We start from the raw sequence: 15,180 nt of genomic DNA, 5'->3' as shown, positions 1-15,180 counted from the left end.
CCAATGAAAGGGGGTGACCTGCCCTTAGGAAGGGATGTGCGTGCCATTGTTATTTACAGACGTGAACACCAAGGCTCAGAGGGGGAGGTGACCTGAGATCATGGAGCCTGGAAGCTGTTAGGGCCAAGACCCCAACCCAAGCCGCTGGGAGCTGGGCTGAGCCTGGCCCGTGCGAGGTGGAAGCAGGGAGCGCTCCTCCCGGGGCGGTGAGTGGGCTCCAGAAGGTGGCGTGTGCCCACGCTTCCCCCACAGCGCAGACCCCCACGAGAACTCCTGTCACCTCTCACGGGGTTCGTCTCGACTCTAGGTTCAAGGACAAGGAACCAGCCCCCTGGGCCCAGGCTCCCAGGGCCCTGACAGCTGGGAGGGTCTGAGGTGGGGCCCACAATGCCCCTCCCATCCTGGGCAGCTTGGGGAGGGCGGCCCCCAGGACAGAACGCAGGGCACTCGGGGTCTGCACAACTTATCAGTGGCTTTATTACTCTTCAGATGCTGGTGAACTGTAGTCTCCGACGCGCTTCCCACGGGCAGGCACCTCTGTCCATCCCATGCCTTCTGGCTCGCGGAGAGACAAGCCAGGCCAGGGAGCCCACTGCCAGAACCCAGGTCTGTCCTGTCGGAGCCGTCCCCGACTCCGTCCTGGGGGGTGTCTCCGGGGGGGGGTGTCTCCTGGGGAGGGTGTCCTGTCGGAGCCGTCCCCCACTCCGTCCTGGGGGGTGTCTCCGGGGGACGAGACCCAGTCCCCTTCCTCCGGCCTCCTCTAGACCAGGGGCCCCGCCTGCTGCTCCAGCCCTGCGCTCCACTTCTGGGCTCCTGGCCAGCCCTGCGCCCCACCCGGGAAAGAGAAGGACAGCGGAGTCTCCCTCTACAGGCGGGAGCGACTGCGAAGGACGAGGACGGCGTGAGATCCGAACAGGAAAGTGAGGTTTGGGACCTAAAGTGAGACTTGGGAAGGAACAGAGAGCTCTAGAGCACCAGGAGGTTCGGACAAAGGAGGGGCCGCTGGAGGAGAGAGACGGGGCCGAGGAGCCGGTGAGGGACAGGAGGGGTTGCACGGCGGGGCGGGGGCTACCCCAGCGGCCAGGGCGGGAAGGGACCCCCGCCTTCGGGGCCCGGCGCCGCCGCCCCACTCGCGCCCGCCGCGCGCCCGTGGATGCGCTGGTGGCGCAGCACGTGCTCGCGGCGCCCGAAGCCCTTGCCGCACTCCCAGCAAGCGAACGGCCGCGCGCCCGAGTGCGTCTTGCGGTGGCGCACCAGGTGCTCGCGCCAGTAGAAGGTCTTGCCGCACTCGCAGCAGGCGTGTGGCTTCTCGCGCGCAGGCAGCGGGCGCAGGGCCGGACCCGGGCCGCCGGGGTGCGTGCCGCGGTGGCGCCGCAGGTGCTCCTTGCGCCGGAAGGCCTTGCCGCACTCGGGGCAGGCGTGCGGCTTCTCGCCCGAGTGGCTCTGCCGATGGCGCAGCAGGTGCGCCGGCTTCAGCGAGGCCTTGCCGCACTCGGGGCAGGACGCGGAGCCCGGGGCCGCCAGGAAGGCGGGCAGGCTGGGCGCCGGTGGGGGCGGTGGCGCTGGCTGGGGGCTGCCCGGCTCCTGCTTGTAAGGGCGCGCGGCCTGGGCGTCCCCCGTCGCCAGTTCCTCAGCCCTGGGGGCTGCGTCTCCTGCAGGCAAAGGCGCAGAGTCAGGGCGAGCGCAGGGCACAGCCAGGCAAGGGCAGGCCGCGAGGGCGGCCCGTGTCCTGGCTAGAGGGGTGGTCCCGCGGCAGGCGGGGAACGCTTAACGCCAGGGAGCCCTCCGGGAGGGAAGAGCGTTGTCCGCCAGCTTCTGATTCACCCCTGGGTCCCCGTACTGCACAGGGCCTGGTGCAGAGTAAGTGCCCAATCAACGAATGGATGGGTGGATGGACGGGAGGAGGAAATCGATAGGTAGGTAAGTGATAAATTAGAGTGTGTAGACGGATGTTGGAGTGGATGGATTGGGTGATGGATGGACGCGTGGGTGCACGGGTGGGTGGGTGAACCACACATTTCCTTTTCCTCAGGTTTCCAAACTGCTCTATGGAATTCCAAGGAGGTAAGCAACCTTTAAGTGTCACACTAGGACGGGTGTGATAAAAACCTGTCAGTCTCTCCCTCTGTGCCGGGCACGGTGCCGAGCACGTTGGTGTGCCGTCTCATTCCACCCCCACTGTGGTCCCCGCTGAGGGACACGAGGGCACTGCCTCGGGTCCCCAGTCACCGTCCCAGAGCTGCTCCCTCTCCGACCCACCCTCCTCTGGAGGTCCACAGGCACCCCCCCTGCCCCCCGCGACCCGGGCTCTACAGGTCCTGGTGTCATCAGAAGGGCCCCCATCCTGCCACCTCTACACGTGGCCTCAGAGACGATCCCCAGCTCCTCCGTCCCCTCCAGCCACAGCCCTGGCACAAGGTGAGCGCCACCCTCCCCCATGGGTCTCCAGGTGCCTGAGTCCACGCCGGCTCCCAGAGTCACCTTTCTGCCTCTCGTGGCCATCCTCGGGTTTTGCCTCCCAGGTCTATTCCCCGCTTTGACGAGATTCAATCGGATTCCCCTTCCTCACCCTAATGCCTGGGGTCGGGGTGGAGCCAGCACCTTCCCCAGCTCCCGGCCCGGGCATCGGCGCCAGGCTGGCCAATGCGAAGAGAGTCCTGCACAGCGCCTGGGTCGGGAGGAGCATGACGGCAGGAGGTCTCGCCCCGCGAAGAACCGGGGCTCAAAGGCTCTGGGGTCAGGCTGCCGGGGTGCAACCCTGGCTTGGCCGGCACCCGAACCTGGGTGAGTTATTTCACGTCTCTGTGCCTGGGTTCCTGCAGCTACACAAGGTAGCAGATGACGCCGGCTATCTCAAGGGCGGGCGCGGGATTTTGGCGAGCTGGCGGGACCACGCCTGGCGCGTCACTGGCGCTCGCTGTCCTGTCTGACCCCCCACTCGCCGTGCCCTCCAGGGCAGGGCGTGTCTGATGCGGCGGCCGCCCTTCACAGCAGCGACGTTCACTGGACAAATAAAGGACGGACAGGAGAGGGTCCCCCGGGGCTGGGGGCGCCGTGGGGAAGGGGTGAGCTGCTCACCTGAGGGCGTCACCCCACCGTCTTCCTTCCTCACGCCGACCCTGGAGCCTTCCGCCGCATCCGGAGGTGCCCTCATTGCTGGTCCCTGAAACCAGAGATACCACAACCCCAACTCAGCAACCTGAGCCACAGCCTCTACTTCTGTCCCGCTCAGTCCTACCGCTCGCTCTGGGGGAAGCCGGCTGCCGAGCTGGAGGGTGCTCGGCCACCCCACGGAGACCCCACGTGGCGAGGACGGAGGCCTCCAGCTGACCACCGCGTGAGGGAGCCGCCTCAGAATCAGATCCTCCAGCCCTGGGCCGGCCTCCAGGTGAGGACAGCCCCAGCCGGGTGTTAACTGCAGCCTCGTCAGAGACCTTGAGCCAGCACTGCCCCCAACTCCTGACCCACGGAAGCTGCCCGAGATGATAAATGTTTACTGTTCTGAGCCACTAAGTTTGAGGCGATTTGTTACACGGCAGGTAAGTGATGCACCTGCTTTGAATTTTAGCTTTTTAATGCCTTTTGCAAACTCCTCGACAAAATGCAGAAGGAAAACAGACAAGCTACTTTTAACTCGGCAAAAAATGAGAACGGAACTTTTCCCAGCTCAACCGGTGGGCAGCTCCGAGCAGCACGGCAGCAGCCAGACCAGTGGTTTAAAAAGAGGCTTCACACTACTTCTGGTTCCTTTACGCTCTTTCTCGTTATTCCTCGAGCCCATGCCTCCAGGAAAGACCAGAATTCTCCTGGTGCTGATGAGAAAGAGCTGTCAGGGGTTACAGGCACCCAACCCCCCTTCTCACATTTCACTTGTTTCAACGCTTTTGGACCCAAGCAGCTGTTAGGCTGAAGACCAGCGATGCCGACAATTCTACCAGCTGGCGAGCAGATGGCAGGAAGCTTCCAGGGCCTTGTATGAAAGCTCATCTTTAGGGATCCCTAAGTGCCCACCTTGTCTGGTGGTGGCGGGAGAACCCGCACGGTCACCTTGCTACTTCAGCAGACTAGTGTGGCTCAGGGCGTTACAGCAACGCAGGTGCTGCCCCGTCACTCGCGTCTGCTGTGGCCTGGTCGCTGCCACGCGCTCAGCCCCCACCTCTGCCCGGGGCCCCGCCTGCACCTCCAAGCCCAGGCAACAGCAAACGGCCGATGGTGTCCTGGGCGTGCCAGGCGCTCAGAGCCCCACGCTTCTGCACGCGCTCTTCCCTCTGCCTGGAGCCCCGTTCCCACCCCTGTGCCCGGCCTGCCCTCCTACACACCCTGCAGGCCCTGGCCAAGCGCCAGCTCTGCCACCTCCCGCAGGTTCAAGGGCGCCCCCATCCTGGTACCCTCCACACTGCACTCCCAGCAGCTTCATCGAAGCGTGACACACATACAGTGAATGCACATGGCTCACGGCACACAACCCGAGGAGTTCCACGTGCGTATGTGCTCATGAAGCCCCAGAACACACACGTGGCCCTGCAAGCTTCCCCGTGCACATCCGTAACCTCCCCGCTTCCCTCCAGCAGGGCAACCACTGATGTGCTTCCCGGCACGATACAGTGGTCTGTCTTCTAGGACTTTATGTTCATAGAGCCATACAGTAAATCGGTACTTCTTCGGGGCGGGGGGGAGGGTCTAGTTTCTTTCACTCAACATCACTGAGATTAAGGAGGAAGGCCTACAGCTGTCTTTCCTTGGTTTTGGTACCAGGAAAACGCTGGCCCTGTAGAATGAGCTGGAATGTTCCTTCCTCTTCAGATGCCGGGAAGAGTTGGTATGGAGTTATTTTCCCCGCGAAAGGCCTGGTCGACCTCCCAGTGGAGCTGCCTGGGCTCGCACGCTCCAGGAGGGCAGGGACTGGCCTGTCCCACTTCTGTGCTGACCCTGGCGCCAATCTTTTTATAAATAGCAGCTTTATCGCGACATGACTCATATGCCAGAGAATTCACCCATTTAAATTGCAATTCCACGGTTTTTGGTACGTTCTGTTGTGCAACCATTACCACAATGGATTCGAGAATATTTTCATCACCCCCAGCCCCCGTACCCCATCCCTATCAGCAGTCACTCCCCACGTCCTCCCCGCCAGCCTCTGGGAACCACTAATCTGCTCCCCACCTCTATGGACCTGCCTCTTCTGCGAATCTCACGGCAACGGAATCATGCAACGAAAGTCCTTGTGACCGGCTTCTGTCATGTTTTCCTCGTGTTTTTGACGTTCGCCCACGGTGTAGCGCGTCAGGGCCTCACTCCTCTATGGCTGAGTGGTGCCCTGCTGCGTGGACAGGCCGCGTTCTGTTGCTCCACTCACCAGACGGTGGATGTGAGGGTTGTTCTCACTTTTTGGCTGTTACGAGGGACGCTGACTTGCTACCACTCAGGTTGTATCGCGTGCGAGGTACGTGTGGACGTGTTTTCACTTCGCTGGGTTCACACACAGGAGTGGGGCTGCTGGCCCACGTGGCCGCTGCACGTTCAACCCGAGGAACTGCCAGACTGCTCTCCACCGCGGCTGCACCATTTTACATGCCCACCACCTCAGAGGGTCCCGACCCCCGGAGCCTCTCACCGCAGCCCGCAACGGACACTGAGCGAATGCACGGACGGAGGGATGCAGGTGTCCAGCCATCTGCCTTTGCTCCAGTGGCTCAACATGTTCCTCGAGGAAGAGGGTCAAGACGAGGGCTTGACGAGGTGTGGGGAGGGGCTGGCACGGGGCCACCTGGGTCCTGGGCGCCTCCAGCCACAGACCTGCTTGGGGGGCCCGAGCGAGTTACTTCCCACGCAGGGGTCAGTTGTGGGGGGAGGTGGGCAGCACATGGTGTCACCTGGAGCCCCCGCTCAGACTGGTGGACGCTGGCCTCAGGGGGGCCCGGTAACCCCAGGTGACACCTGCCGGTGTGCAGGCAGGGTGGGAGCAGGACGCGGGCCGGCTCGCCCCGGAGTGGAGCCTGGGAAGCTGCACTGCCGGGCCACCCTGCGATTCCCAGGCACACAAGCCTGGGAACTTTATACTGCTCGGGGCGGGGGGGCCCTGCAGGTGGCCTGCAGGCTCTCTGGTCCCGGGTCATAGGCACAGGATGCTGGAGTGTGCCAAGGCTGAGCCCCATCCCCAGGAAGATGCTGGGCCAGGTGTTGGCACCCAGCGGGGGACAGAGGCAGGGATCCCGGGCCACAGCACATGGGTTCTGTCCCTCTCACTCCTCCCTAACTGGCTGTGTGACCTTAGGCAAGTCACTCGACTTCTCTGAGCCTCATACCTTCATCTCTGAAATGGAGAGGATGATAGCCTCCAGTGACCACCACTCAGGACCGCATGGGGACACGCAGGCCATGCTGATAGTGTGATCTGGGGGAGGTCTGGCCCTGCTGTATCGGCTTGACCCCCAGACGGACCTGAGATTAAGGTCCGCCTCCCCGATTGGGAGACCATGTCTACAGAGGCTGGGGAGCCCCCCTGGTTGGCAATACACATGCTGTCCACGTGACCTGGGGCGAGGAAGCTCCGTGAGGGTCTCCCTGCCCCATCCGCCTGCTCCCTCGGCCGACTTTAATCTGTGTCCTTTCACCGTGATGAACAGCAGCTTTCCTCAAGCTCTGAGTACTTCCCATGAACGACTGAACCCGGGGGTGGTCCTGGGACCCCCGAACTCTGTACACGCGAATCACCTGGTACCTGCCAGTGCCCAGGTTTTTCCCTGAAAGGGCCAGAGGGCAAAGGTTTTCGGCTCTGCGGGCCCTCTGGTCCCTGTCGCGACCGCTCAGCTCTGCCCTGGGGAGAAAGAGGCCACAGGCAACACACAAGTGGACGGCAAGGCCGTGCCCCCGTGAGGCTGTGTCACACCACAGCCCCAGAGGCTGGCAGATCTGGCCCTCAGGCTGCAGTCCGCTGACCCCTGGGGTGCAGCCAAGGGCTGACCTTACCCAGAGAGAGGTCTGGCCCTTGCCCTCACCTGCTGGGAGGGGACCGCTGCGCCCTCACTCAGCACGTCCTGCCTGCCAGGGGCCTTGGGCTGTGCTGGCCACTCCAACAACATAACTCACGTGGAGGCTCTGGGCCGCACTGTGCCCGCTCAGCCTTTCGCGGAGGCTGAAGCCCCAACACCTCCAGGCGCGGGGAGCACCCTGGTTGGCGATGCTCCCTGTGTCTTGCACACGTTGTCGCCAAGAGTTGGCACCGCTGACGAATCCCCTGGGAGGAACCCTCCTGGACCCTGCCCTGCTGCCCCCTCCTCGGCTGATTTAATCTGTGTCCTGGCTGATTTAATCTGTGTCCTTCCACTGTGACCAGCTACAGCCGTGCGCAGGACGCTGAGTCCTTCCACTGAGCTGTCAGACCTGGGGGTGGTCCCGGCGACCCCGAACTTGCACTGAGCATCAGAAGGGCGGGCTTGCGTACAGTCCCTCTAAACGCCCTCGCTGGCCTGACTCCCCCGCCCCGACTCGACCACACCCTGTACCTCAGGGTCCCATGGAGCCTATAGTGTTTGCCTCCGTGTGGAGCTGAGGACCCCCGGCCCTGGGGAGGGCAGATGGCAGGCCCGGGGCGGGGGGACGCGGCGGCGCAGGCCCCTCCCGCCAGCCGCCCCCGCTCACCCAGAACTCCTCCAGCAGGGCCGCGGCCTCCTCCCCGCTCTGGGGCCGCCGGCTGCACACCCAGGCCTGGAGGTTGGCGGGCAGGGCGCTCAGGAACTGCTCCAGCACCAGCAGCTCCAGCATCTGCTCCTTGGTGTGCACCTCGGGCTGCAGCCAGTCCCGGCACAAGGCGCGCAGCAGGCCCAGCGCCTCGTGGGGGCCCGAGGCGTCGCCCAGGTGGAAGTGGCGGAAGCGGTGCCACGGCGAGTCCAGGGTCAGGCCCTCGGCGGCCCGGCACTCCTGCTTCACAGGCTGGGCGGCCGGGGCCTCCATGGGGCCGGCGGGACGGCAGCGCCTGTCGAGGGGGAAGGGCAGCAGTGAGAGCCCAACTCCGTCCATCCCCCGGAAGCCCCCGCCTCCGCCGTGGGCACGGGGTCGGACACCACGCTCCGTGCGTGCGCGCCGCAGACGCCCACCCAGGAGCGGCGGCGGCGCCGCGCTCGCCGGCCTCGTGTGGCCTCCCTGCCCTCACCCTCCCCCCGCAGCCTCCCCGCCCACGGAGAACTTAGAACGGATCCCGGCTCCCGGCACGTAGCACATGCTCGGGAAAATGTGATTTGTCATCACCACCATCGATGCCTGGTTACGTCCCAACCCACGTCCCTGAGGCAGACACCGTAGGATGCTTGCTCCAAAGCCCCCCCAGTCTCTTCCTTACTGGCCAGTGTGGACAGAACTATGTCCGTCCGTACCCCCCGCCAGGTTCATATGTGGAAGCTCTAACCCCAAATGTATTTGGAGATGGGGCTTTTATGAGGAAATGAAGAGTAAATGAGGTCATCAGACCGGGCTCCTACAGGACTGATGTCCTCGTAGCAAGAGGAGATGTGTCGCCCCTGGGTGTGAGGACACAGCAGGAAGCAGCCGTCTGCAAGCCGGGAAGAGGCCCTCACCAGACACCGAGTCTGGCTGCACCTATCCCGGACGCCCAACCTCCAGAACTGCGAGGAATCAATGTCTGTTGCTGAAGCCGCCTGGTCGGTGGTGTTGTGACGGCCGCCCAGCAGGCCACGACGCTCAGGGGCCCCCAATCACGTCTGGGTACTGGGAAACGCGAGAGACTGCAAGAGGCCCCCCTTATCCGTTCTCCCCGTTCTCCTTTTGTAAGACCTGCACCCCGGCGCCCCCAGGAAGCCGTGTGCCCTCCACTTCCTCTTCCCCTTCCCGAAGGAGGAAACAGACGTGCAGTGGCTTCGGTCGTGAGGGTGACGCAAAGCAGTGGCTCTCGACCGGGGGTGACGTTACCCCGGGGAGGCATCTAGAAAGGTCTCGCTGGATGGGGGTGGGGGAGCCGTGCTGCTAGCATCCGGTGGCTGGAGGCCGGGCATGCCGCTAAAGGCCTTCCACTGCACAGGACGGCCCCCAGCAGAGAAGGACCCAGCCCCTAAGAAACCCCGGCCTGGAACTGTGGTCCTCCAATGGCCTGGGGACCCCCGGGATCCCCAAGATCCTTCCGGGGGTACCTCTAGGTCAGAACTATTTTCCTAACACAGGTTACCAGCCTCTTTCGCTGCCATTCTCTCCTGAGTGTATGCTGGGGCCTTCCAGAGGCCACAGGCTGAGAGCAGAGGCAGATGGGAGAACCCAGCTGTTCAAGTCAGACACTGAGATGTGCAGAAAAATGATGCCATGTTTCCAGCTTTTCATTTGGGGAAACATGGTTATTTTTCATTTAAAAAGTGTTATTTTTAAAAAATAAATAAATAAAATAAAATAAAATAAAAAGTGTCATTTGCCGGGGGGGGGGGGATAAATTGGGAGATTGGGACTAACATATACACACTACTATATATAGAATAGATAACTAATAAGAAACTACTGTATAGCACAGGGAACTCTACTCCATACTCTGTAACGACCTATATGGGACTAGAATCTGAGAGTGGATACATGTGTATGTATAATGGACTCACCCTGCCGTACACCTGAAACTAACACAACACTGTACATCAACTATACGCCAATAAAAAAAATTAAGGAAAAAAAGTGTTATTTATCTTAACATATGGAAAGTTGATTACTGCAAGTTCTAAACGCAGTAATATTTTGAAATTTTCTCAGCCTTAGTTTCTAACATGACACATACCAATAAATGTAATTCCTGTAAGCAAAAGTGCTTTGGGGGGGGATCTTCAAAAAAATTTTAAAGTATAAAGGGGTCCTGAGTTTAAAACCTTCAAGAGCCACTGGCCTGCAGCCTGGGTTTTGCTTTGTTTTGTTTTGTGTTTTCTTGTTTGTTTGTTTGTTTTTTCCCACACTGTGTGGTATGTGGGATCTTAGTTCCCCGACCAGGGATCGAACCTGCACCCCCTGCATTGGAAGGGCGGAGTCCTAACCACTGGTCCACCGGGGAAGTCCCTGCAGCCTGTTTGTTTAAGTCAAGTTTTACTGGTGCACAGCCATGCCCTTCTGCCACACACTGATGATCTTCTCAGACTCAAGGCTGGCCCGACCTCAGGGCCTTTGTACTGCCATCCTCTACCTCCATCTTTGCTCAGCTGGCTCCTTCTCACCTCTGAGGCCTAGATGCCATCCTTCCCTCCTTGGACAGCCTCCCTGAATCACCTACACACCCTCCCCTGCAGTTACTGTCATGTCAAGGTATTAATTTCATCTCAGCGTTTAATAAGATCTGGTCTTACCATATCTGGGCGCTGATTTCCCTTGCTAGAATTTAAGCGTTGCAAGGGCAAGAGGCCACATATACAGAGCCCGGCATGCTGGTTGGCACTGAAAGAAAATTTATAGGATGACCGGTCCTGTGTGATTAGCATTATTGCCCCCATTTTGCAGATGGAGAATGTGAAGGCCTTGCTCAAAATCACCCAGCTAATAAGTGGCAGGGGCTGAACTCACACTGGCGTCTGTCTGGCCCTGGAGCCGGTCACAGCATCACCTCCACCCACCCGTCCTTCCATTTAAGGACTGACTAGCCCAGCAGCGGCAGGAAAGACTTCCCAGAAGACCTGGGCCAGAGCCGAGTCTCAAAAGAGGCAGAGAAGCCTGCTCTGTTGTGAGAAAGATCCCTCTGGGACAGGAGTGGAGTCTGACCTGAGTGAGTGAGGCCCTGGGAATCACGCTGAAGGGCCTTGTGACCTCAGGGAGGACCACAGGGACCCACGCTCCTGGCCGTCCAAGGTTAGCCCCTGAGGCAGGGCCAGACGGACTCTTCCCTGGATCCCAGGGTCACCGAGCTCAGGGGCTGCTCCTGATAAAGCACATACTGACTGATAAATAAGGTCACTCCATGCAGCCACTATGGAAAACACTATGGAGGTTCCTCAAAAAATTAAAAATAGAACTACTGGGGACTTCCCTGGTGGCGCAGTGGTTAAGAATCCGCCTGCCAATGCAGGGGACATGGGTTCAATCCCTGGTCCAGGAAGATCCCACATGCTGCGGAGCAACTAAGCCTGTGCGCCACAACTACAGAGCCTGCACTCTAGAGCCCACGAGCCACAACTACCGAGCCCGTGCGCCTCAACTACTGAAGCCCACGCGCCTAGAGCCCGTGCTCTGCAACAAGAAAAGCCCGCGCACCGCAACAGAGAGTAGCCCCTGCTCGCAGCAACTAGAGACAGCCCGCGCGCAGCAACGAAGACCCGACACAAGCCAAAAAAAAAAAAAAAAGAATAAAGTAATTAATTTTAAAAAAATCGGTTTAAAAAAATAATAGAACTACCGTTTGATCCAGCAATTCTACTTCTGGATATGTATTCAAAGAAAACAAAAATACTATTTTGAAAAAATACATGCACCCCGACATTCATAACAGCATTATTTACAATAATAGCCAAGACATGGAAGCAACCTAAGTTTTGCTGATGGATAAATGGACAGAGAAGATGCAAAATATGTATATATGTGTGTGTGTGTGTGTGTGTGTGTGTGTGTGTGTATATATATATAAAGTGGAATATACAAATATAAAAACATATATAAATAAATATAATGGAATATTATTCAGCCATAAAAAAGAATGAAATCCTACTATTTGTGAAAACATGGATGGACCTCGAGGGTTTTATGATAAGAGAAATAAATCAGATAGAGAAAGGCAAATGTATAATTTCCCTTACATGTGCAATCCAAAAAAAACAAAAATAAAGCAAACTCATAGATACACTGAACAGATTGGTGGTTCCCAGAAGCAGGGGTGGGGGCGTTGGTAGGCAAAATGGGTGAAAAGAATCAAAACTTACAAACTCCCAGTTACAAAAGAACTAATTTCCTGGGGATGTAAAGTACCGCTTGGTCACTATAGTTAATAATACTCTGTTGTGTATTTGAAAGTTGGGCTTCCCTGGTGGCGCAGTGGTTAAGAATCCACCTGCCAATGCAAGCAACACGGGTTCGAGCCCTGGCCCGGGAAGATCCCACATGCCGCGGAGCAACTAAGCCTGTGAGCCACAACTACTGAGCCCACGCGCCTAGAGCCCGTGCTCCGCAACAAGAGAAGCCACCGCAATGAGAAGCCCGCACACCTCAATGACGATCAGCCCCCGCTCGCCACAACTAGAGAAAGCCCGCGCGTGCCAACGAAGACCCAACACAGGCAAAAATAAATAAATAAAATAAATAATTTTTTTTAAAAAAGCATTAAAAAATATATATCTTAAAGAAAAAGAAGGTTGCGGAGAGAACAACTCTTAAAAGTTCTCATCATGAGAAAAAAAAATTCTATAACTCTGTATGGCGATGGATAGTAACTAGACTTACTGTGGTTATCGTTTTGCAATATATACAAATATCAAACTGTTATGTTGTATACTTGAAACGAATATATGTCAATTATAGCTTGACAAAAAATAAGAAGAAACAAAGCAAAATACATCCACACACAGAAAAGGTCCCTCTGCTGTGAAAAGCAACTCCTCTTATTCAGTGAGGGCCAGTAGCTCCAGCGGCTGCCGCAATGCTCTGTGCTGCCTCCATGAAAGCGACTGTAACACGCCTTTGTGTGTCCCCCTAGCATCATCCAGCCCCACCGGGCACCCTGGAGGCCTCAGGAGACCGCCACGAGGCCTGTGTCTTACTCTGCCCCACCCGTCCCTCCCAACAGTCCTGCGACTTGGGGAGATGAGCCCCACTGTAGAGAAGGAGAGAAATGGACACGCAGAGAGTGACAGAGAGGCAGGATTCGAATCCAGAGCCCACGCCTGCTGCATTAACTTAATGGTTAAGAGGCAGGGCTCTGGAAGAACAGACTGGTGGTTGCCAAGGGGGTGGGGGAGGGATGGAGTGGGAGTTTGGGATTAGCAGTTGCACACTACTATATATAGGATGGATAAACGACAAGGTCCTCCTGTAGCGCATAGGGACTATATTTAATATCCTGTGATAAACCATAATGGAAAACAGAATAAAAAAGAATGTATATATATGTATAACTGAATCACTTTGCTGTACAGCAGAAATTAACACAACATTGTAAATCAACTAAACTACAGTAAGTTTTCAAAAACGCAAAAAAAAAAAAAATGGTAAAAATTTAAGAGACACAGCTTCTGGAGCTTGCCTGCCTGGCCTCCGCTTTTAATTCAGCCATTTACCGGTGGTGTAACCTTGGGCCCTCTCTGGACTTAAATTCCCCACCTGTAGTACAGATCTAAGAGTAACTCCTTCCCCACAGGGGTTGCTAGGAGCATGAATTAGAAGAGGCCCCCATCCCACACAGAGTAAGCGTTCAGTGAAGACCTGCTGGCCCACCCCTGGGCTTCCCACCCTTCACTAGTGACATTTAGCGCTGGGCAACTCCGTGTGGCAGCCATCCTCTGCAACCTACGGCGTTTAGCAGCATCTCTGGCCTCCTTCCACAGTGTGCCAGCAGTATCTCCCCAACTGTGACAATCAAAAATGTCTCCAGAGAGTGCCTCGAGGTGGAAGGCGGGCAGGCGCAGTTGTCCCTGGTGGAGAACCACCGGTCCACTGAACAAATATTTACTCAGAGCAAAGGGCCCTGGAGCAAATCCCAGCCCTGCCATCTCCCAGCTAGTCGTCCCAGGCTAAGGTATAGAACCTTTTACACACTGAATCTCCCTTCCCGGGCTGTAAAATGGGGAGAGAAGTCATACTTACCCAAGAGTAGCAGTAAGAATTCAAGATGTAAGGAAAACAAAGATGCTGAGAACAGCACCCAGCTGTGCTAAGCAAGCCTTCAACCAGAATTAACCTTTACTGTTACTGTTACTTGGTGAGGTGCTAGGGATATAGCTTTGATCAGAAGCACACACATTAAATCCAAGTATGAGCAGGAGTAGGGGTTAAAAAAGCAAATAAAAGAGGGAGGGGGGGCTGACGGGGAGGAGGGCAGCCTCACACGCTAACAGCAAACACAGCCTTGAAGCACTGCACGCCCACGAAATAAGTCCCTTGCAACAAGCTAGTGGGGGGGGAGGGCACCCGAAAGAAAGAAAGAAAGAAAGAAAGGAAGAAAGAAAGAAAGAAAAAAAGGAAGACGACAATTCAGCTCATCCTCGGGAATCTCACAACTCCACAAAAGTGAGATCCAACTTGTAAAGACATGCACGACGTGAACCACCTGCACCCCACCCACGTCTGGACCACGACCCTCCCCCAGAGCCCCTTCCAGCAAACCTCTCCGACCCGGTCCGTCCGGCGCCCCCAGACTCCTCGGCAGGGCCCAGCCCACCCGCTGCTGGAGTCCCCTCCCCCTCCCCCCATTTCCCGACCCTCCCCCACTACCCCCCCCCTCAGTTTCCAACTCTCCCTCGCGTTCTCCGCCTCCGGGACCCACAACCCCCTCCCACTTCCAGATCCTCCCCCTCCCGTTCACGCTCCCCTCCCCCTCCCCCTTCTCGGGCCCCCTTTTCATTCCCTCCCCCAACCCTCCCGTTCCTCCCTCCTCCGGCCTCCAGCCCCCCTCTCCCCAAAGCTCGTCCAACCGCCCCCCACTCCAATCCCTCCCTCCTTGCCCCCCTCGCTCACCTCACTCTCCCGGGCGAGGCCCCCCAAGCCCCCTCGCCACCTCGCACATGCGCACAGAGCTCACCAGGACTCCATGCCCCGGCAGGCTTTGCGCCAAACTCATCCGTCCCCCTCCCCCCAACACTCCCAGAAACCCAGTGGTCCTTTCCCCCCACTACCCCGCCGGCTTCACCCAGAACTGCATCTCCCACGAAGCATCGCGGCAAAGGCGGATTTCCATTGGCTCTCGCCGTGGCGACCCTCTCACGCCCGTCCCCGAATGGCTCCGCCAGAGCAGGAACTACATTTCCCAAGATGCATCGAAGCGCTGCCAGCGGCCTATGGGTCCTCGCAAACATGGCCTCTCAGAGCGTCAGGGTTTGGACTACATTTCCCAGAATGCACGTGTAATTCTTCCCATTGGTCCGCGCGTGGGCGGGCCCCGGGCATGCGCAGACGTGCCGAAGGTGGGAGCCGGTGGGCGAAGGGAGAAGGAGGAGCCATGGCGGCGTTGCTGTGGAAACCGGAGGAGGCTGGAGGCTCCTGGCCCTCAGGAAATGGGGCCCCTGTACC

General features: G+C 58.1%; 1 protein-coding gene across 3 annotated transcripts; it reads right to left on the bottom strand.

Moving 5' to 3' along the window:
- Positions 1-453: 453 nt before the first annotated feature.
- ZNF444 (zinc finger protein 444) lies at positions 454-14,934 on the bottom strand. 3 transcript variants are annotated; one of them, XM_057534085.1, is made up of 4 exons: positions 14,801-14,934; positions 7,642-7,975; positions 3,079-3,163; positions 454-1,652 (listed from the first exon to the last, which is right to left on the bottom strand). In XM_057534085.1, the coding sequence occupies exons 1-4, from the start codon at positions 14,824-14,826 to the stop codon at positions 1,069-1,071; spliced, it is 1,029 nt and encodes a 342-aa protein (XP_057390068.1). In that variant the 5' UTR covers positions 14,827-14,934; the 3' UTR covers positions 454-1,068. The 3 variants fall into 3 exon arrangements, with proteins under 3 accessions (XP_057390068.1, XP_057390069.1, XP_057390070.1); XM_057534086.1 differs by lacking the exon at positions 14,801-14,934 and adding an exon at positions 14,629-14,748; XM_057534087.1 differs by lacking the exon at positions 14,801-14,934 and adding an exon at positions 14,278-14,342.
- Positions 14,935-15,180: the final 246 nt, after the last annotated feature.

The sequence above is a fragment of the Balaenoptera acutorostrata genome, chromosome 19 (genome assembly GCF_949987535.1).
Source record: "Balaenoptera acutorostrata chromosome 19, mBalAcu1.1, whole genome shotgun sequence".
NCBI lineage: Eukaryota > Metazoa > Chordata > Mammalia > Artiodactyla > Balaenopteridae > Balaenoptera > Balaenoptera acutorostrata.
This window is presented reverse-complemented; position numbering and strand designations above follow the sequence as displayed.